The sequence below is a fragment of the Hyperolius riggenbachi genome, chromosome 2 (assembly GCF_040937935.1).
Source record: "Hyperolius riggenbachi isolate aHypRig1 chromosome 2, aHypRig1.pri, whole genome shotgun sequence".
In the NCBI taxonomy this organism is placed as follows: Eukaryota; Metazoa; Chordata; class Amphibia; order Anura; family Hyperoliidae; genus Hyperolius; species Hyperolius riggenbachi.
This window is the reverse complement of record NC_090647.1, coordinates 110,516,530-110,538,978: the sequence shown is the minus strand read 5'-3', so window position 1 is coordinate 110,538,978 and position 22,449 is coordinate 110,516,530. Positions and strand designations below refer to the sequence as shown.

Genomic DNA, 22,449 nt, shown 5'->3' with positions numbered 1-22,449 from the left:
GCAGAAGTTTTCTCGCCTGCAATTTGCTGAAAGTACTGTAATGACCGTTGCACCATAACCGTAGCAAATTTGGGAGGCAGTAAAATGCAAAAAAATGTTTGAATACAGTATTTGAATAATTTATATAGTATGACTTATTCTGGTTCATGCTTGTGAATTCTAAGCATCTTTGTTTTCATTTACAGCTTTCACCTTGTCAGAATGCCATTTCGGTGAGACACGATGTTCGTCATTGCCTACTTGGTTCTCGTCGGGCTTCTGGCTCTGTGGGCTGTGTTGGAGTTTTCTGCCTGCCATTCTAAAACTTTGACCACAAGCAGTGCATTAGGAAACCCCGCCTTCAGACTGTTTCAGTATGACTTTTTCAAAGCCTATTTTCCTGCTTTGGCAGCAGACTGGTTACAAGGTCCCTATTTGTATAAACTATACCATCACTATCACTTCCTTGAGGGGCAGATTGCCATCATTTATGTTTGTGGATTTGGTGCCAGCGTGTTGTCGGGCTTGGTGAGTGGCCCCCTGACAGGACGACTGGGCCGAAGGAAATCCATTATACTCTTTTGCCTTCTGCTAGCAGCTTGCTACTTATGTAAGCTGTCTCAGGACTACTTTGTGCTTATAACTAGCCGGGTGCTGGGTGGATTTTCTAGTGCCGTGTTATTTTCTTCCTTTGAGTCATGGTACGGTCATGAACATTCTGAACATCATGACTTCCCTGCAGAGTGGCTTCCTCACACCTTCACACAAATAGCTGCATGGAATGGAGGCATTGCTATAGTCGCTGGAGTTACAGCAAATGCGTGTGCGGAGTGGCTGGGTCTGGGGCCAGCCTCTCCTTCTGTGCTTGCCGTACCACTTTTAGGCATCTCTGTTTTTCTGGTGTTTCAAGAATGGGATGAGAACCATGGACAAAGCCTCAGCATTACTAGAAGTTGTGGAGATGGACTAAGATGCCTTCTGAGGGACCGTCGAGTTCTTCTTTTAGGTGCCATCCAGGCATTATTTGAGAGTGTGGTTTATATCTTCATTTTCTTGTGGACTCCAGTGCTGGACCCTCATAACACCCCGCTTGGTATTGCTTTCTCCGGCTTTATGGCAGCCAGTGCAACTGGATCTTCTCTCTATCGCATGGCCACTTCAAAGAAGTATCACTTGCAGCCCATGCATATACTATGCTTGTCTGTGCTTATGGTTTTTTTCTCCCTTTTTATGCTGGCCTTCTCCACAGGCCCAGGACAAGAGCGACCAACAGAGTCCTTTCTGGCTTTTCTTCTCATTGAACTTTCTTGTGGCCTCTACTTCCCAGCTATGAGTTTTCTGAGGCGTAGATTGATCCCCAAAAAAGAACAGACTGGAGTACTGAACTGGTTCAGAGTGCCCCTGAACTTACTTGCTGGATTGGGTCTTCTTGTGCTCCATGATAGTGACTACCAGAGCGGTACTAGGAACATGTTCAGCTTGTGTGCGGTCACAATGCTGCTTGCACTTCTCAGTGTGGTTGGCCTGTTTTCACTGGTGAGGAACGATCCTGATATTCGGATGCCAATTTCAGAGACTGAGCCCAACCAGAACGAATAGTCACCAGCAGCCAAACCAATGCTGAGTTGGGTGCTAGAACTGTAAATCACTGCACTGAAGGTCAAGGGATCTGAGAGAGACATGTATCTAATTTGTTGCAACTAATATGGTGAACAAGAGCTGTAGAGTTTTTATCATTCCATGTAGGAACATTTATGTCCATTTATATACACCAGGCCTGGGCAAACTACAGCCCTCGGGCCAGATTTGGCCCACGTGTGCTTTTGAAGGTGGCCTGCCAATAGGGAGCCACATTCCCCCTCCTCTCCCTCCTGCCTTTCTTTTAAATATACGTGCAGGGCACGTACAAGAAGTAACATCACCGAATCACCTGTTCCATTGGCAATCTCCATGGCAACAGCAGGGTCATGTGACTTGCTTTCATTATATACCAGCACGTGACATGACACCGCCATCACCATGGAGACTGCCACTGGAACGATCGATTTGGCGAGTTACACCCAATCACTCCTTGGCCACCCAAGTCCGGAGGGAGGGAGCGAAAAGGAGCATGCAGCAATAAAGAGGAATGCGGCCCGATTGCAAAAAAGGTTTGCCCATCCCTGATATACGCTGTTGCCTTCACCAATGGGGTCGGGGAGATTCTGTATATGGAGACAGATTTGAAAGCAAATGGTGGCTGTAGCTAAGTCTCATGCTTCTTACATATTAAAAGTGTGTGCTGAAGAAAAACTATCTGCAAATGCCATTTAATTGAGTGTATGTGTGCAGCGCTGCCGTTACTGAACAGAGGATCAAAATTAATGTATTGTGCAAGAATGATTGATAGAGAAGGGGCATTGCTAAGTTGTGTGGTATTTTGTCTTGATGTTGATTTTTTTTTTTTTCTTACAATATTCATTAAAAATGATTTTGAACAAAAAATGTTTTATAGAATAAAATAATCCGTGCTTTGGTATCAGTAGGTACTAGGTACATAATAGTGTATTGAGAAGAGTGGTAGGTAGTCCCTGACTTACAACCCGCCTATAGCTCTGTGCTCTAGCACTGTGCCTCTTTAGTGCATGAGATGTCATACAGCCAGGCCTGGATTTACATCACAGGAGCCTAAAGACACAGATGTCACCCTTCAGCCTACAGCGTGGAAAATTATATGCATCCGAGCAACGTTCACCTCCCATTCATTCGCCAATAACTTTATCGCTACTAATCACAATTAATTGATCTATATCTTGTTTTTCCCACCACTAATGAGGCTTTCTGTAGGTAGTACATTTTGCTAAGAATTATTTTTTTTCTAAATCCATTTTTAACAGGAAGATTAAGAAAGAAATGAAAAAAAATAATTATTTCTCAGTTTTTGGCCATTGTAGTTTAACTTTAATACATGGTACCGTAATTAAACCCCCAAAAAGGATCATAAGGTTTTTTCTTTTTCCCTTTGTGTAAAAAGACGCTACTCCCAACTATATATGAAACCATAATTAAACCCCATGTATATTATTTGTATATTTGTCCCGCTTATTACGCCTTTTAAATTATGTCCCTATCACAATTTATGGCACCGATATTTTATTTAGAAATAAAGGTGCATTTTTTCAATTTGCGTTCATCACTATTTACAAGCTTATAATTAAAAAAAAAATGAATAAGATGCTCTCTTAACATGTATATTTAAAAAGTTTAGACCCTTAGGTAACTATTTATGTATTTTTTTTTTTTATTGCAATTTTTTTTTTTTCATTAAAAAAATGTATGTGGGTGATTTTAGTTTGGGAGGTAAACAGCTATTTTTAGATGTAATATAATGTAATTCTTTATTTAAAAAATGTATGTGGGTGCAGTTTACTATTTGGCCACAAGATGGCCTCAGTCAAAAAAGTTCCTGGAGCGTACGATCACGCTGCCAGGAACTATTAGGAGGCTGTACATTTTTTTTTCTGGGCAGAAATACAGTGCTCTCTGCTTAGAAAGCGTCGGTATTTTTCCGGGGGGCTTAGATCGGTGAATGGGAATTATATTCCCATTCACTGATCGGGGGGCTAGAGGCAGGCAGCGGGAGCGCCCGATCGCGCGCACCACGCTGCAGGAGCAGCACAGTCTATCTGGACAGATATATCCGTCCAGATAGGGTCAAGTGGTTATGAACCTACAATCCTCCCCCACCAAACTGCACCACAAGTGTGCTGGCTGTCCCAGCTTTCACTTCTCCCTTACTTCCCTAGCCTGTCATAGGTAGCTACAGGTATACCCAATATTAACTAGATAGTGGTGCCCTCGACTGAAGGAAGATCTCGTCAGTGGAATGCCCAGAGCTGGGTGAGTAACCCCTCATTTACACTCTGCTCAGGACTTTGTATAGGGTAGGATGGAGGGAGGTACACAGAGAAGGGGTTGGGCCACCTTTCCATGTGCCTACATTGCCTTATGGTAAATCAGGCCCTGCATACAGCGCATGTCGCCTGTCGTAGAATGTGCATGGTGCAATGCCCCGGAACTAGGGGTCGTGGCCATCTTGTAAACAAAGTGGGATTTAAAAAGCAATTAAAATTTCACAGGATAACCGCAGCAGGGAGATATGCACACATGAGGTGCAGATAACAGGAGGAATCGGGTAATATGTTTAATTTATGAAACAGCAAAAAGTTCCAGATCTGCTGAATGTTCCCCTGGAGTGACCGCTGCATGATCAGCCACTACTGCACATGTTCATGCTCAGTCCATTTAAGTTGGAGAAGAGCTGAATAGTCATAAAGCAAAGACACACATTTCCTGTTCTGCATCCTCCACTGGAAAAAATAAGCAATGCAAACAACAAACTTGTTAGTGAAATGACTGAGCGCTGACGGGTGCAATCTGCTGGAAGAAATGTACCATGGTTACATTTTAAATGTTGCATAGTTTAATAACAAATATTCCTCTGATATTGTACAGCAAACAGCAGCTGTGGGCAACCAGTGTACTGAATCAGTGACCTACTGTTACTGCAAAGGTTCACTGGATGTGTGTTTGTTTGGATGAGGTTATATCATTTTATGTTTTATTGCATCAATGTGACCATTCAGCAGGTGTTTGACAAAACTGCTCAGGCGGTTTCCTCTTATGAGTCTTTTGCTATGTAAGCTTCATGCTCTAGTGCAGAGCTGGGCAAACTATGACCTGCAGGCTGAATCCAACAGGCGGCCAGATTCCTCTCCTCTCTTCCCCCCCTCACTCACTGCAGAGTGGCGGTGTTTTGAAACTCCCCTTTATCGCCGAATCCCACATCACATCTCCGTGGCAACAGGGCGTCACATGTCAGGATGTGCTAGCAGCCAGCGCATAATATGCTGGCACGTTCCATCATGTGACACCCTGTTGCCATATAGGCGTGACACGGGAATAGACTATCATGGTGAGGTGCAAATCCCCCGCTGCCCGCTCGTAACCTCGCTGGGAGGGAGGGGGTTGGAATTTAAGGAATGCAGCCTGCGGTCCGCTTAAAGAGAGTCTGAAGCCTTATGAAATTCCGATTTTTATTTGACATTTATCTTCTGCACTGTCACCAGTGCTAAAACACCGCATCCCTGCGGCAAAATGCTGTATTTAAACCTCCCAAATACCGGGGCAAAATTCCACAACTTTCCAAGTTGTGGATTTTGCTGCCCTGGGATGCAGAGCTTAGCGCTGTAGCTCTGCCTCCATTAGTGGCGATCCTCACTGATCGCTGCCTCTCTCCGCTGCTCTTAGTAAAAGAAGAATGAGGGGCAGGGAGAGGCGGGGACTGACATGAGTAGAGGCAGAGCTACAGTGCTAAGCTCTGCCTCTACAAGGAATTGCCCTGGGTATTTGGGGAGTTAAATGACAGCGTTCTGTGGGGATGCGGCGTTTTAGCACTGGTGATATTGCAGAAGATAAATGCCAAATAAAAATAGGAATCTTAGAAGGCTTCAGACTCTCTTCGTTTTTCCAGTCCTGCATTCTCAGAGACGAGGGCATTGCTGAAACCAGTGACTCCACTTTCTGTATTTATTCTGCTGGAATTCCGGTCTGTACACATGCACTATTCGTGTCACTTGTCAGGATCAAGGTGTGGGTAAGGCCTGGAACCCATTACAAGTCGCAAATTGCAATCCGTGGCGTTTTGAATTCGTTTTTTGTAAGCGATTTCATGAGTTTTCTGGCAGGGTTTTTAAAAAGTGTAAGCTTTTTGCCAGTGATTGCGATTAGCGATTTTAATACTGATTTTTCGTTTCAAGTTATCAATTTTTTTTTAACAGTTTGCAGTAATTCAAAATCGCACACCAATCACTGTGTGTAGCGTTTCATTAACAATTTGCCAGCGCTGATATACTTTACATTGAAGCACAACCGCTCCTAAAATGCTGCATATCCTGCGATTACGATTTTGCTAATCGCAGTCACTACTGTGGAATTTGTTACATTTATTTACATTGGCAGAGCTTTTATCATAATCGCTAGCAATTTAAAGCGATCCCTAAATGCTCAAAGCGCTCTAGTAGGTTCCAGCCCTGATACTGTGAGGTAACAGCACATATAGACGCATCCCTTAGCTACAGCTGTGTGTCATGTACTGCTGCTGTGGGGAGGTGTGGAGGGACAGCGACTTCAGGCAACAGGGTAAGGAGGGGGACCATGCACTCCACTGCCATTTATTATTATTATGAATAATTGGATTTATATGGTGCATATTATGCAGCACTGGACAATAAATAAGGTTACAGACAAAGTTCAACTGAACTGTGAGAGGGATATGGAGGCTGCCATCTACCTGTTGCCTCACAGTCCTGCTGATCTCTTTGGCTGCAGATGTCTGAATCACACACCTTAAAGGGGAACTGAAGAGAGAGGTATATGGAGGCTGTCATGTTTATTTCCTTTTAATCAATACCAGTTGCCTGGCAGCCCTGCTGATCCTCTGCCTCTAATACTATTAGCCATAGCCCCTGAACAAGCATGCAGCAGATCAGGTGTTTCAGTGGTTCAGACTTATAAGTCTGATCTGACAAGACTAGCTGCATGCTTGTTTCTGGTTTTAACCACCTGAGCGGTCTGGACGAGCTCAGCTCGTCCAACACCGCCGGAGGCTGCCGCTCAGGCCCTGCTGGGCCGATTTTAATGAAATAAAAAGCAGCACACGCAGCCGGCACTTTGCCAGCCGCGTGTGCTACCTGATCACCGCCGCGTGCAGCGGCGAAAGAGGGTCCCCCCAGCCGCCCGAGCCCAGCGTAGCCGGAACAAACAGTTCCGGCCAGCGCTAAGGGCTGGATCGGAGGCGGCTGACGTCAGGACGTCGGCTGACGTCCATGACGTCACTCCGCTCGTCGCCATGGCGAAGAGGTAAGCGAAACACGGAAGGCCGCTCATTGCGGCCTTCCGTGTTACTTCTGGCCGCCGGAGGCGATCAGAAGAACGCATCCGGAGCGCCCTCTAGTGGGCTTTCATGCAGCCAACTTTCAGTTGGCTGCATGGAATAGTTTTTTTTTTTTATTAAAAAAAACCCCTCCCGCAGCCGCCCTGGCGATCTTATCAGAACGCCAGGGTGGTTAATCAGATACTACTGCAGAGAAATAGACCAGCAGGGCTGCCAGGCAACTGGTATTGATTAAAAGGAAATAAACATGACAGCCTCCATATACCTCTCTCTTCAGTTCCCCTTTAACAGCCCATTCACACTAGGGTGATTAGCGGATGCTTCCCGCAATACTAACTAATGGCAGTGATCTCACTGCCGCTGTTGCCACCGATCGCGGGCGATTTGCGATTGCCGGCAATCGCAAGACGCAGCATTTTACCGCGATTCTACTCACGATAGTGTTTAAAAAGTGCTAATTGCAATCTCTTAAAAATCAAAAACGAGATTGTTCACACATTAACGGTAAAATCATCTGCGCAAAACGCTAGCACTAAGCCAGTGTGAATGGGCCCGAAACAAGCATGCAGCTAATCCACTCAGACTTCAATCGGAAACCTTTAATCTGCACGCTTGTTCAGTGTCTATGGCTAAAAATAATGGATATTTACCTCAGTATCAAGCAAAAAGAATGGAGGGTTATTTCAGGACAGTGATTCAAATGTCCATAAAACATAACATTTAATATAATAAGGTAAAAGGCAGTTATCCAAACGATAAAAGTCATTCTGTATATAGAGGTGGCCCTCATTACTCATTCTGATGTTGTAAAAGTATTGGAGGCAGAGGATCAGCAGGACAGCCATTGTTTAAAACAGGGCTGTGGGGTCGGTACAAATATCTTCCAACTCCGACTCCTTAGTTTATGAAACCACGACAACGACTCCAACTCAGACTCCGGGTACCCAAAATGGCCCCGAATCCGACTCCTTAGTCTAATACTTAACAGGGCTGTGGAATTTGTACATAAATCACCCGACCCCGACTCCTCAGTTTATGAAATCAACTCCTCCGACTCCGGGTGCCCAAAATTGCCCCGACTCTGACTCCATAGCCCTGGTTTAAAAGGAAATAAATGTCAGCCCCCATATATCCCTCTTATTCCAGGTGTGCTCTAAAGACAACCTTGGGGGAAAACACACACACACACACCATCTGAGATGGCACCAAGAGTTACAGTTAGCTTATGTACGTAGCTTTAGAACTGTATGCCAGCTTTGTACCACTCAGTACAGTACAAACCTATGTAGCTATCAATCCACCATTTACTCAGCTAAAAGTTATTGCTACACTCAATAACACATTCATTCAACATATTGATAGGAACTGCAGGGGGCAGTAGATCACTGTCAGATTTCATTATTGATCGAATTTGCTGAAAATACCACCCATGTAGGGTCACCTTAACGCGGACCTGAACTCAGAACTTCCTCTAAAAGATACACAACAGAATAATAACATTTAAAGGGAAACTGAAGAGAGAGGTATATGGAGTCTGTCATGTTTATTTCCTTTTAAGCAATACCAGTTGCCTGGCAGCCCTGCTGATCCTCTGCCTCTAATACTATTAGCCATAGCCCCTGAACAAGCATGCAGCAGATCAGGTGTTTCAGTGGTTCAGACTAAGTCTGATCTGACAAGACTAGCTGCATGCTTGTTTCTGGTTTTAATCAGATACTACTGCAGAGAAATAGACCAGCAGGGCTGCCAGGCAACTGGTATTGATTAAAAAGGAAATAAACATTACAGACTCTCTTCAGTTCCCCTTTAAAGAAAAAAACCTTTCTTTGTTACGGCTGGAAGCAGACATATGGATAACATACTGTGCTTTCAAATGAGCTTATCTGCCGTGGCCGTCAGGTGACACGGGAGAGATCAACTTACACCTTGTGATTACACACAAATGAGGGGGGAAATAGACAAGCTAAACTATATACATACAGGATGCATTGCTCGGTACTTATCCGTTAGCCGGGCGCATCCGGCAGGTGGCGACAAAACTCCACCAGAGTTACATCTTTCCCTACTATCCATGTCAGCCTGGAGGAGGAATAGTAATTAGCGCCACCTGCTGGATGCGCCCGGCTAACGGATAAGTACCCATTTCTCTGTTTTCCTTCTGTCCTGTACAAGAGTTCAGGTCCACTTTAAGGCCCAGTGCACACCAAAAACCTCTAGCAGATCTGCAAAACGCTAGAAGTTTCTGAAGCAGATTTCAGAGGGATTCTAGGCATGTTTAGAGAGGTTTTCTAAACTTGCCTAGTGTTTTTTGGAGCATTTTTGTGTAGCAAATTACAAATATTGGTACAGTAAAAGCTGTTACTGAACAGCTTCTGTAAGAAAAACGCCTGGAAAACCGCTCTGATCTAGCGTTTTTCAAAGCAGTTTTCCACTTTCCTATACTTCAACATTGAGGCAGAAACGCCTCAGAAATCTAAAAAATGCTTCAGCCCCCGAGTTTCCGTTTGTGGAAAAAACAACCTACTTTGGTGTGCACCATCCCATTCACTTTCATTAGCCAAGCAGTTTTCCCCCTAGTTAAAAAATGCTCCAAAACCGCCCTGGTGTGCACCAGCCCTAATATAGAGATTTTCCTATTGACATTTCTGTATACATTTAAGTACAGCTGTTTAATGATGTGCTAATAATTTCAGGTTGATGCACGTTTTGTTCATTTTATGAAAATATATGCAGCTTGGAATTAGACCAAATCAAAACCAGATCAAAATTATCTGTCGGTGCATTTGTTCCAATTCCAAGCTGGTTACATTTGCACACCATTAACAATTTGCATTAATACCAAATTATTGGCATCTGATTAACCAGTTCTAATTAACCACCATGGCTTATAATAATTGCAGGCTATTGGATTTCGGCTTGGTCATGTTGAAAGCAATGCTGTTATACTTCTGGGACTGGAGATGCACTTTAATGTGACCCTTAATTTAAAAAAAAACCACAAGAGTTTAATTTAGGCCTCCTTCCATGGACTGTTTATAGGCAGTGAAATCCCTCTCAAACGCTCACAACTGCTCAATGCTGCCTGGTAACTGCTCACTGCTGCCTGATAACTGCTTGCTGAGCACACAGCTCAACAGTCCGTGGAAAGGAGGCCTAACTTGGGGCTTGGACCAGCCCCCTGCATCCGTCATGTGCCTGCAACCTGCCAAACCGATCCTCCATTACCCCGCCACGGCTTACTTGCGTTTCTGCTGACTAATCAGTCGGCGGTACACTGCGCCTCGTACACGTTCAAGTCATCCAAAGCGTCCTGCGCAAGCGCAGTAAAGAGGCCTCTTACTGCGCTTGTTGACGTGAATGCTTATGAAGCTACATGTGGCAAGGGCCGTGCAGGCGCAGCGGACCAGAAATTAAAGTAAGCCACGGCGGTGGAATGGAGGATCGGTTCACCATGCTGTGGGCACAGGACGGATGCAGGGGGCTGGTCCAAGCCCCAGGTAAGTGAAACTCTTGCTTTTATTTGTCATTGTTGCAGCTAAACAATGTCTTGTGAAGGTTTGATACGATATAAATCAAAAATAAGTACAGGCCACAAATGCTGCAATTTTACCAACATATATTGACTACCTAAAAAGGCATTCAAATTGCATTCAGCCAGGTTCTCACATGACTAACTAGCTGTACAGATGGTATTCTCCAGTGCCTTAATGGAACCTGATGTGAGAAGCATATAGAGGCTGCCATACATGTTTCCTTTTGAACAATACCAGTTACCTGGCAGCCCTGCTAATCTATTTGGCTGCAGTAGTGTCTGAATCACTCCAGAAACAAGCATGTAGCTAATCTTGTCAGATCTGACAATAATGTCAGAAACACCTGATCTGTATGCTTTATCAGGGTCTATGACTGAAAGTATTAGGGCTCGTTCCCACTGTTGCGACGCGATTTCGGCCGCATTCCGACGCTTGTAAAAACGCATGCGGATGCGTTTCCACATGCGTTTTTACCTGCGATTTCGCATGGCAGGGTGCCATGCGAAATTAACCATGACACTGCCAGGGCTAAATAAAATTGAAAAAGGTGCGAAATCGCACGCGAAATCGCGGGTAAAAACGCATGTAACAAACGCATGCGTTTTTACTATTAAATACATTAGCGGCGATTCGCACGGATTCCTGACGCAGGCGAAATCGTTGGCTCTTTTGTGCGTTTTTTTCACGCTGAAAAAAACGCACCTCAACAACGCTACAGTGGAAACAGGCCCATCCACTTGTATTACATGTGCGGATCTGCATGCGTTGGACGCATGCAGATTCGCGATAGTGGAAACGAGCCCTAAGAGGTAGAGGATCAGCAGGATAGCCAGGCATCTGGTATTGCTTAAAATGATATAAAGATGGCAGCCTCCATATCATGAGAAGAACTGACAGTGAGGTTAGTATGTAATATTCATTTGCAGCTACATCATGTGTTTATTTTAAATAATTTTCCTTGCTTCAGGTTCCCTTTAAAAAATTCTCCCATTCACTTACATTAAAATCATAAAAATCGCTGCGATTTTAATGAAAGTGAATGGGAGAAATTTTTAAAAAGCGCTAATCAATCACAAAGCACTCAGAAAAGCGATTGGGGCCCACTCACACTTGAGCGGTTTGCCGGCAATTTTGGCAAAATGCTCAAACGCTAGCGCTTTTGAAAGCACTAGTGCAATGAAACCCTATTGGCCCGTTCTTACATAAACGCAAACGCGTAGCCTGCACTATTTTCAGGCGATTTCCTGGCGATCGCGTTTCAGTGCTATAGAAGCGCTAAACGCAATCGCGAAAAAAATCACCAAGTGTGAATGGTGATTTTTATCCTGTTGCGCAAAATCGCCATAGAAAAACGATAGCAAAAGCGCTAGTGGTTTGCGATCAGCAAGTGTGATTGGGCCCTCAATGTGGATCTGGCCTTGGGCCAATAATTACCAAGTGAAGAGCTCTAAGGCCAGAAACCCACTAGGAGCGCTTTTGAGTGATTTGCGATTTGAAAACTCTTGCTATGGGTGTGATCCCACTGGAGCGATGTGATTTTATAAAAATCCCCCATAGCATTGCATATGCAAGAGCTTTGTCAAATCACTAGCGATGAGAAATCGCTCCTAGTGGGTTTCTGGCCTAAAGGATGGGCAAATACATGTAGAAAAAAAAAATGTAGCCACTGCTTACACATAACAACTTCCAAGGTGAAATCCCATTGGTTAATTTTCCAGCTGCATACAATTGCATATACAATTTGCATAATCCTGCAACAGCTCAGTTATTTGCATCTCTATAGCCATCCCTGATCTCGTAGAGACTGCATCTCAGAGACGGGGAGAGGACATTTCCCTTCTCGTGTAGGCAGCTGCCAGGTTGTCCATATACAGCACTAGGGTGTGCAGTATTTCTCTATAAGGTCCTTTTTCCACTAGCTGTGAATTCTCATCGCATGAAAACTGAAGCCAATGCATGTCAATGGAGTAGTTTCCATTGCATGCAAATTTTAATTTGCGATTTGATGCAACCTGCGGAAATTAACCTCCTTGCCGGTCCAATTCCCACCGGCAAGGGGGCAGCGCAGCAATTTTTTAAAAACATTTTTTTTTTTCAAATCATGTAGCGAGCGATAGCCGCTGAGCGGCGGCATCCCCCCACCCACTCCGATCGCCTCCGGCGATCAGAGTAAGCAGGAAATCCCGTTCAGAACGGGATTTCCTGCAGGGCTTCCCCTGTTGCCATGGCGACGGGGCGGGATGACGTCACCGACTTCGGGACGTCAGAGGAAATCCCGATCCACCCCTCAGCGCTGCGGGTAGCGGCGAATCGGCAGGTAGCGCCGGCGATCGCGTACCACACGCAGCTAGCACTTTAGACGCAGCTAGGAAAAAAAATTATGCAAATCGGCCCAGCGGGGCCTGAGAAATCCTCCTGCGCAGGTTACCCCGAGCTGAGCTCGGGATAACCGGCAAGGAGGTTAAAGGCTCATACACACATCAGACTATAGTCTTTGGAAAATGAAAGATCACAGACCAATCTTACCACCCTTCATGTAGTATGAGAGCCATACTCTACACAGTCTTTTCTATGGAGCTGAACTCCACATCAGAAAAAATCTGTGCAAGATGCTGCACACACAGATGCTGTACAGACACAAAAGATCAGTATCGGCAAAAGATCTGTTCCTGCCAAAAACCCATTCCTGCAAATTGCAATGATAGTCTATGAGATCTGCAGATCATCATACACACATGATTTAACTGACATTCATCTGCAGATCAAGCAATCTGCAGATCTGAAAATCCATCCTGGTGGATCTGATCTGCAGATGAATGTCAGTTAAATCATGTGTGTATGATGATCTGCAGATCTCATAGACTATCATTGCAATTTGCAGGAATGGATTTTTGGCAGAAACAGATCTTTTGCCGATACTGATCTTTTGTGTCTGTACAGCATCTGTGTGTGCAGCATCTTGCACAGATTTTTTCTGATGTGGAGTTCAGCTCCATAGAAAAGACTGTGTAGGAATGGCTCTCATACTACATGAAGGGTGGTAAGATTGGTCTGTGATCTTTCATTTTCAAAAGACTATAGTCTGATGTGTGTATGTGGCCTATGGGTGGCATGCTGCAGATTTCCACAGCACCCATCCGATTCCCTTAAGCACTCAGAGACAGACGCACCTGGACTTCGGAGGACACGCGTGGCTGGATGTGATTGCATCCGGCTAGTGGAAATGGGTCCTAATACTCAGGAGATAGGAATTGTGTGCGATTAGCGATTTTAATTCTGATGGGTCCTTTCAATGTATTTCAATTTTTTTATACAGTGTGCAGTCATTTAAAATCGCACACAAATCGTTAGTTGGGCGCAACCACCAGGTGGCGTTAATTACTATTCCCCCTCCAGGCCGCCATGGATAGTAGGGAAAGATGTAACTCTGGTAGAGTTTTATCGCCACCTAGTGGATGCGCACGGCTACCGGAAAAGAACCAAAATCGAAATGTGTGGCGATTCATGAGCGATTTGCCAGCGCTTCAATACTTTACTTTGAAACGCAAACGCTCCCAAAATGCTGCATGTCCTGGGATTGCGATTTTGCTAATCGCAGTCACTACTGTGGAATTTGTTACGTTTAGGGCCCGTTTCCACTAGAGCGAATCCGCATGCGTTGTCTGCATGCGGATTCGCATAACCAATACAAGTGGATGAGACTGTTTCCACTTGTCAGTTTTTTGGTGCGTTTTTCTGTGCAGGATTTTTCTGCACGGTAGACCCTGCAGAATTCGCCTGCGTGTGGAATGCAGGCGATTCGCAGGCAATGTATATAATAGGGGAAATCGCACATGCGTTTTTTGCCGCGATTTCGCGTGCGAATTCGCACTAAAACTAATGTACATTGGGCCAGGCAGTGACATGGTTAAAATCGCTGATAGCCTGCCTATGCGAAATCGCAGCAAAAATCGCATGCGGAATCGCATCCGCATGCGATTTTGTCAGCGGTGGAATCCCAGCGATTCGCACCGCACTAGTGGAAACGGGCCCTTAGGGAAAACGCTAACGAATTAAAGCGCTCCCTAAACGCTCAAAAAAGTTCTGTAGCGGGTTCCAGGCCTCGTATGTCCATTGACTTGAATGCATTCTGAAAAATATACTACCCGTAAAACCCATAAAACGTGCTAATTTTCTAATGATAATGTCCATGGAGCCTAGTATAGTAATTCTATCATTTATGGATGTGCATATTTGGGAGAACTGTTTAGTATTTCCATTAAAAAGGATATGAATTTCAAAATCATGTCTGTCAATATCATCATTTTTAGAATCCGTGTCTTTTTTTTTTTAATTTAAAACAGACACCACCTTCTCAAAGTTCTTGCATGTCTGTATATATGGCGGCCAGACCCTTTATGGAATGTACATACCACTGTGTTGGCTGCCCATCAAAACCAGGAGTCTTACCACCAGGAAATGGCTTAATAGCTGTAATGGCTTATACCACAGTAACAGGATTACTAAAAAAACACTCCCTCATTCTCCAGACTTGGGAAATTACCTGCATTATGTGCCCCATAATAAATATTCTTCAAAACAGAAGTCCACAAAAGCATATAAAGCCTGGAATGGGAAATGCATAACCAGGAGTTGGGTAAATGGAAATTTTAATGGCAGAATCTTTCACTGTAAATAGAAAATACACTGACAGATTTCCTGAGCTAATAGGAGCAAGAATAAGGGCTTCACACCAGGGGCGTAGCAATAGGGGGTGCAGCGGTAGCGACCGCATCGGGGCCCTTGGGCCAGAGGGGCCCCGAAGGGCCCTCCCTCAACTACAGTATTAGCTCTCTATTGGTCCTGTGCTCATAATAATCACTTCTATAGATAGCTTTGAATAGTGGTAATCATTAACAAGCTGTTCCCCCATCCCCTTCTTGCTCCTCTGACATTGTAGTTACCATTGGCAGGTTTTGGTGTGCCGTATCAATTGTTATGTATAGAGTGCTTGAGGGGCCCCATTGTAAGACTTGCATCCGGGCCCACAGCTCCTTAGCTACGCCACTGCTTCACACGCCGCACTTTTGCAGCATATTTGCTGATCGCCGGTGATCAGCAAAGTGCTGCTGTTAATGTATGCCCATGGATACATTCACACTGCAGCGATTGCATCAATCACAAACACGGTGCATGCAGTGTTTTGGGGAAGATCGCACTGTGATTCTCATTCTATTGAAGGAGAATCGCAAGTGCAAATCACGAGATTTGGGCTGCCAAATTGCAGGCGTGATCGCGGTTAAGTACCCAATGTGAACTAGCTCTAATAGAGACTAAATTGAGTGGTTGTCGTAATCCGTAGTTAAAGCCAGATTAAAGTACACCTGAAGTGAGAGGGTTATGGAGGCTTCCATATTTTATTTCCTTTTAACCACTAAGCGACTGCTCCATACCGATTGGCGTGAGTAGCGCGGCAGCCCCAGGACCGCTCCATGCCGATTGGCATGAATGGCTGCGGGGGGAGATTGTAGGAGATCCCGCATGAATGACTGAGCTCTGCTCCGCTGTCAGTCTCCCAGTGGCGATCGGAGATTGTTAGACAGCTAAACCGCCATCTGTTTACTATGTACAGCGCTGCGATTTATGGCAGCGGTGTGACATGGCTGTCCCCCTGGGCGGCACAAAAGTGATCCACTGTCATAGGCTGAAGCCTATGACAGTCAATCACGCTGATTGGCTTGCTGGAGGAGGGAGGCAAGGATTTTTAAAAAAAAGGGAAATTTATTTAAAAAATAATGAAATAAATATTTATAAAAAAATAAACACTAAGGTAGCGATCAAAGCCCACCAACAGAGATCTCTGTTGGTGGGTAGAAAATGGAGAGGGATCACTTGTGTGCTGAGTTGTATGACCCTACAGCGAGGCCTTAAAGCTGCAGTGGGGGGGGGGGGGGGGGTTAAGACCGCGGTCCTCAAGTGGTTAAACAATACCAGTTGCCTGACGTCCTGCTGATCTCTGTGGTTGCAGTAGTGTTTGGATCACACACCTGAAAAAAGCATGCAGCTAATCCAGTCAGACTTCATTCAGAAACATCTGATCTGCATGCTTGTTAGGCCTCTTTTCCATGGACTGTTGACAGGCCGTGAAATGCATCTCAAACTCTCACAACTGGTTGCTGCTGCCTGGTAACTGCTCACTGCAGCCTGGCAACTGCTTGCTGAGCACACAGTTCAACTTAAAGGGGAACTGAAGTAAGAGGTATACGGAGGCTGCCATATTTATTTCCTTTTAATCGATACCAGTTGCCTGGCAGCCCTGCTGGTCTATTTCTCTGCAGTAGTATTTGAATAACACCAGAAACAAGCATGCAGCTAGTCTTGTCAGATCTGACTTTAAAGTCAGAAACACCTGATCTGCTGCATGCTTGTTCAGGGGCTATGGCTAATAGTATTAGAGGCAGAGGATCAGCAGGGCTGCTAGGCAACTGGTATTGCTTAAAAGGAAATAAACATGGCAGCCTCCATATTGAAGAGACTCTGTAACAAAAAAAAAAGTTTGGTACTTATCCGTTAGCCGGGAGCATCCGGCAGGTGGCGCTAACTACTATTCCCCCTCCAGGCCGACATGGATAGTAAGGAAAGATGTAACTCTGGTGGAGTTTTGTCGCCACCTAGAGGATGCGCCCGGCTAACGGATAAGTACCAAAAGTTCCCCTGGGGGGGTACTCACCTCGGTAGGGGGAAGCCTCTGGAACCACTGTGTCCTGTGGCGGTCTCGCTGCAGCCCACGGAACGCACAGTCGACAAATTGTCAAGCTGTGCAATATATACCTTTTCTGGCTCCAGCGGGGGCGCTGTTGCGGCTCTCTGTTCGGAAATAGCTGATCTCTGTCAGGTATGCTCTACTGTGCAGGAGACTTGTGCCTGCGCAGTAGAGCGGGCCGACACCGATCGGCTATTTCCACATGTTTCCGAGCAGAGAGCCGATACTGCGCCTGTGCTGGAGCTGGAAAGGTAAATATTTACATCCCCGCTGTTCGGAGGGGAACAGCGAGACCGCCGTGGGACACAGGAGGACAGCGGAAGCCTCAATAGGATTGGGAGGCTTCCCCCACCCGAGGTGAGTACCCCCCTGGGGAACTTTTTTTTGTTACAGAGTTTCTTTAAGGGTCTTTGGCAGGCTTGGGCAAACTTGTTCGGCTGTGGGCCGCATACATCTGCTCTCCTCCCCTCCCTCCCTCCCTTTAGAGTTGGGAGCAGGTGCGTTATAATGGGTTTAACTCGCCCAATTGCACCTTCCCGCTATCCTTCGATCTCCATGGCTATGCCGGCATCATGTGACACGCTGCATGTACTGATGGTGAGTCACATGACGCCACTGTGGCTATGGAGATTGCTGCTTGAAAGTGCGATTGTGTCAGTTAAACTTCTCATTACACGCAGCACACAACTTTGCAGGGAGGGAGGAGAGGAATCTCACCCTCTATCGGCGGGCCGGATTAAAAGTGCCGACGGGCTTTACTTTGCCCTGCCCTGGTCTATGGCTAAAAGTATTAGAGGCAGAGGATCAGCAGGACAGCCAGGCAACTGGTATTGCTTAGAAGGAAATAAATATGACAGCCTCCACTTCCCTCTCACTACAGTTGTCCTTTAAATTGTTCTTCCTGCCATGGGATGCTGCTTGGTCATCTGCTGCTTGTTGTCCCCAATTCCCTCTCCCTAGAGAAGAACGGGTTGTCCAGCTACAGCCAAGCAGTGTCTGTACAGTGCTTGTTCTGAAAATGATCACCTTAAAAGGGACACTGTAGGGGGTCGGGGGGAAAATGAGTTGAACTTACCCGGGTCTTCTAATGGTCCCCCGCAGACGTCCTGTACCCACACAGCCACTCACCGATGCTCCAGCCCCGCCTCCGGTTCACTTCTGGAATTTCAGACTTTAAAGTCTGAAAAGCACTGCGCCTGGGTTGCCGTGTTCTTGCTCCCACTGATGTCACCAGGAGCGTACTGCACAGGCCCAGTATGGTCTGTGCCTGCGCAGTACGCTCCTGGTGACATCAGCAGGAGCAAGGACACGGCAATGCAGGCGCAGTGCTTTTCAGACTTTAAAGTCTGAAATTCCAGAAGTGAACCGGAGGCGGGGCTGGAGCATCGGTGAGTGGCTGCGTGGGTACAGGACGTCTGCGGGGGACCATTAGAAGACCCGGGTAAGTTCAACTCATTTTCCCCCGACCCCCTACAGTGTCCCTTTTAAGGTGATCATTTTCAGAACAAGCACTGTACAGACACTGCTTGGCTGTAGCTGGACAACCCGTTCTTCTCTAGGGAGAGGGAATTGGGGACAACAAGCAGCAGATGACCAAGCAGCATCCCATGGCAGGAAGAACAATTTAAAGGACAACTGTAGTGAGAGGGAAGTGGAGGCTGTCATATTTATTTCCTTCTAAACAATACCAGTTGCCTGGCTGTCCTGCTGATCCTCTGCCTCTAATACTTTTAGCCATAGACCCTGAACAAGCATGCAGCAGATCAGATGTTTCTGACATTGTCAGATCTGACAAGATTAAGGCCTGGTGCACACCAAAACCTGCTAGCAGATCCGCAAAATGCTAGCAGATTTTGAAACGCTTTTTCTTATTTTTCTGTAGCGTTTCAGCTAGCATTTTGCGGTTTTGTGTAGCGGTTTTGGTGTAGTAGATTTCATATATTGTTACAGTAAAGCTGTTACTGAACAGCTTCTGTAACAAAAACGCCGGCAAAACCGCTCTGAACTGGCGTTTTTCAGAGCGGTTTGCGTTTTTCCTATACTTAACATTGAGGCAGAAACGCATCCACAATCCAAAAAATGCCTCACCCCGGGAGGATTCGTTTCTGCAAAACGCCTCCCGCTCTGGTGTGAACCACCCCATTAAGATACATTGACCAAGCGGAACGCTGAAAAAGCCGCTCGGTGTGCACCAGCCCAAACTGCATGCTTGTTTCTGGTGTCATTCAGACACTACTGCAGCCAAATAGACCAGCATGGCTTCTAGGCAACTGGTATTGTTTAAAAGGAAATTCATATGACAGCCTCCACATGCCTCTCACTTCAGGTTGCCTTAAACAATAGCACTACATCGTCATTTAGCATTCTTTCAAGGCAAACCTCTAAACAGGACAGCTCTGTAGACATTAGATGTTTGCATTCCAAGCCGCGTCACGTGACTACTACGCTTCCTCCTTCAACCCGGAAGGAGGAAGTGTTTGTAGTCACGTGACTGTGGATTGGAAGGCAGCATGGGAGGCGCCGTGGGACGGATTAAAGAAGACTGCTGCTGGGTAAAGGCCCATACACACGTCGGATTTTTGCGAACGACGGGTCGTTTGAACGTCCCGTCGTTCAGTCGTCCGCACACCAAATCGCTCACAATCGGCGGATCGCTCAAAATCAGTCTTATCACCCGAACGACAGTCTGTACACACACCCGATTTGGCATGCGGACGACCGAACGTCGGGACGTTCAAACGACCCGTCCGGAAAAATCCAACGTGTGTATGGGCATTTAGTTTAACCCCTTCCCCCCCTAAACAAGCCGCTCAGGTGCATTAATTATCCGGATGAAATCCAACTGAAACCCATTCGGATTTCATCCATTAGTAATCCGTCCCTCATCACTGCTCAGTCTATGATAACTGTGACAGGTCTTGCTCTTGGGGTCAGATTTCCACAGCCTGGAGAAGTAAGCTGTATTATGGTTCCAGCCTAACCAGGAGAAACTCAGTTGGAGAATTCTGTTTTTCCAGGAGGAAGAGGACACTGCATTCAGATTTGGATGCACTGAGTTGCAAATGCGCATTTATTTGAAATAGCTGCAGTTCAGCGCAGGGTGCACCCGAAAGACAGCTCACTGGCTGCAGGCAAACTCCTGGGTGGCATTAATGCTATTCCCCCTCTAAGCTGTCAAAAACTCAGGGAGAATATGTAATGTGGGCACCGGCTATTCGTTCTTGCTAGCACATTGCACATGTGACGTCACACATGCGCCCCTTGTGCAGTACGCTGGCAACCACGTGGGGCGCAAACACGGAAGAGGTGGACAGTGGCCGTATGGAGGGGTACATGTACACTAGGGGCACAGCGGCAGGGGGGTGTGAGGTGACGTCTCGAGGCTGATTGCTGAAAGATTTCATGCTTAAAACAATCGGGAATAAGCCTGCGGTTTATGGCGGCCAGCAGATCTCTCCGATCAGAGAGAAACCTGTCTATTGGTCGATTGGCCACCAAAATCGCTAGATGTATGGGTAGTACCTTAAGGCCACTTCAAATTTGGAGCCAGAGAACCCTATGGCTGCTACAATTTAATGGGATGTATTCAGAGCAGCAGGTGTATGTGGGATGCATGGGCTTGACTACCCTTTTATTGCAAGAATGAAAAGAGACAGAAAACTGTATTGTTTTTTCTCCTACTTGACTGCTAAACTGAGATTTCCTTCAGGCTAGAGTCACAGTGGGACGTTGCGTTTTGATGCCACGTTAAAGTCGCACCACAAGCTTACAACGCAACGCGCCCAAAAAGTGGCAACGCAGCGTTACCGCCGCATACAGCAGATACAGTAAAAAATACAGGCAATGAAAAGTATGCTTCCAAGTCATTACTGAGCATGTGCAAACAGTCCAACGCAGCTAATAACGTGTATAACGCACAGCATGCAGTACTTGTACTTAACGTGCAGCGTTAGACACCAACGCAACGTGTGCACTGTGAACAGGGCATTGATTTTTCATTGCAGTGAGTTATTCTGCGTTAAATGCTGTTTTAACACGCGACTTTAACGTCCCACTGTGAACTTAGCCTCAGAAAAAAAAAATCTGCTAGATCTAAATGTCCATAATGGATCTCTTTATTTATAAAGTTTTCAATGTGGCTGGATAGCGTACTGGTTAAGGGCACCACCCTTGACATGGGAGACCGGGGTTCAAATCCTGGCTAGGGTCAGTACCTATTCAGTAAGGAGGTCAAGGTAAGACTCCATAACACTGCAGGGTGGCAACTTGAGCACGTCTTTAGGGCTCTTTCACACTACAGGCCTTTTTCGGCGTTTTACGGCCATAATTGGCGTTTTCCATGGTAAGATGAAAGTCCATAGACTTTCATTTTACCTTTCACCCTTAAAGAGACTCCGTAACAAAAATTGCATCCTGTTTTTTATCATCCTACAAGTTCCAAAAGCTATTCTAATGTGTTCTGGCTTACTGCAGCACTTTGTACTATCACAGTCTCTGTAATAAATCAACTTATCTCTCTCTTGTCAGACTTGTCAGCCTGTGTCTGGAAGGCTGCCAAGTTCTTCAGTGTTGTGGTTCTGTGATGCATCTCCCCCCTCCAGGCCCCTCTCTGCACACTGCCTGTGTATTATTTAGATTAGGGCAGCTTCTCCCTTCTCTCTTATCTTTTACAAGCTGGATAAATCCTCCTCTGAGCTGGCTGGGCTTTCACATACTGAGGAATTACATACAGGCAGAGCTGTCTGCACTCTGCAGGAAGAAACAGCCTGACACTTCAGTGGAAGATAGCTGCAGGGGGAAATAAACACACAAATGATCTCTTGAGATTCAAAAGGAAGGGTGTATACAGCCTGCTTGTGTATGAATGTATTTTCTATGTGTGGACATACTGTACATCAACCTACTTCCTGTTTTGGTGGCCATTTTGTTTGTTTATAAACAAACTTTTTAAAACAGTTTTTAACCACTTTTAATGCGGCGAGGAGCGGCGAAATTGTGACAGAGGGTAATAGGAGATGTCCCCTAACGCACTGGTATGTTTACTTTTGTGCGATTTTAACAATACAGATTCCCTTTAAAGAGGAACTCCAGTGAACATTTTAGTGTTGGCAGGTGATGTAGCTGCTGCATGGTTTTTGGCAGTTGGAAACAACTGTAACAGCTATTTTCCACAATGCAACAAGGTTCACAGACCGGAAACTGTCAAAAAAAAAGTACGTACATTTCTTGTGGGAGGGGTTTATTGTGGGCGGGGGTTTCAC

General features: G+C 45.7%; 2 protein-coding genes across 10 annotated transcripts in view; both read left to right on the top strand.

Moving 5' to 3' along the window:
- MFSD5 (major facilitator superfamily domain containing 5) overlaps positions 1-2,463 on the top strand; it is a 29,474-nt gene extending 27,011 nt beyond the window's left edge. For all 6 annotated transcript variants that reach the window (XM_068267199.1, XM_068267200.1, XM_068267202.1 and 3 more), the window contains one exon: positions 186-2,463. In XM_068267199.1, the coding sequence (XP_068123300.1) occupies positions 223-1,578 (1,356 nt within the window). In that variant the 5' untranslated portion in view covers positions 186-222 and the 3' untranslated portion in view covers positions 1,579-2,463. The remainder of the gene's footprint in view (positions 1-185) is intronic.
- KDM8 (lysine demethylase 8) overlaps positions 1-22,449 on the top strand; it is a 225,980-nt gene that overhangs the window by 169,113 nt on the left and 34,418 nt on the right. The gene's annotated exons all lie outside the window — the stretch shown is intronic.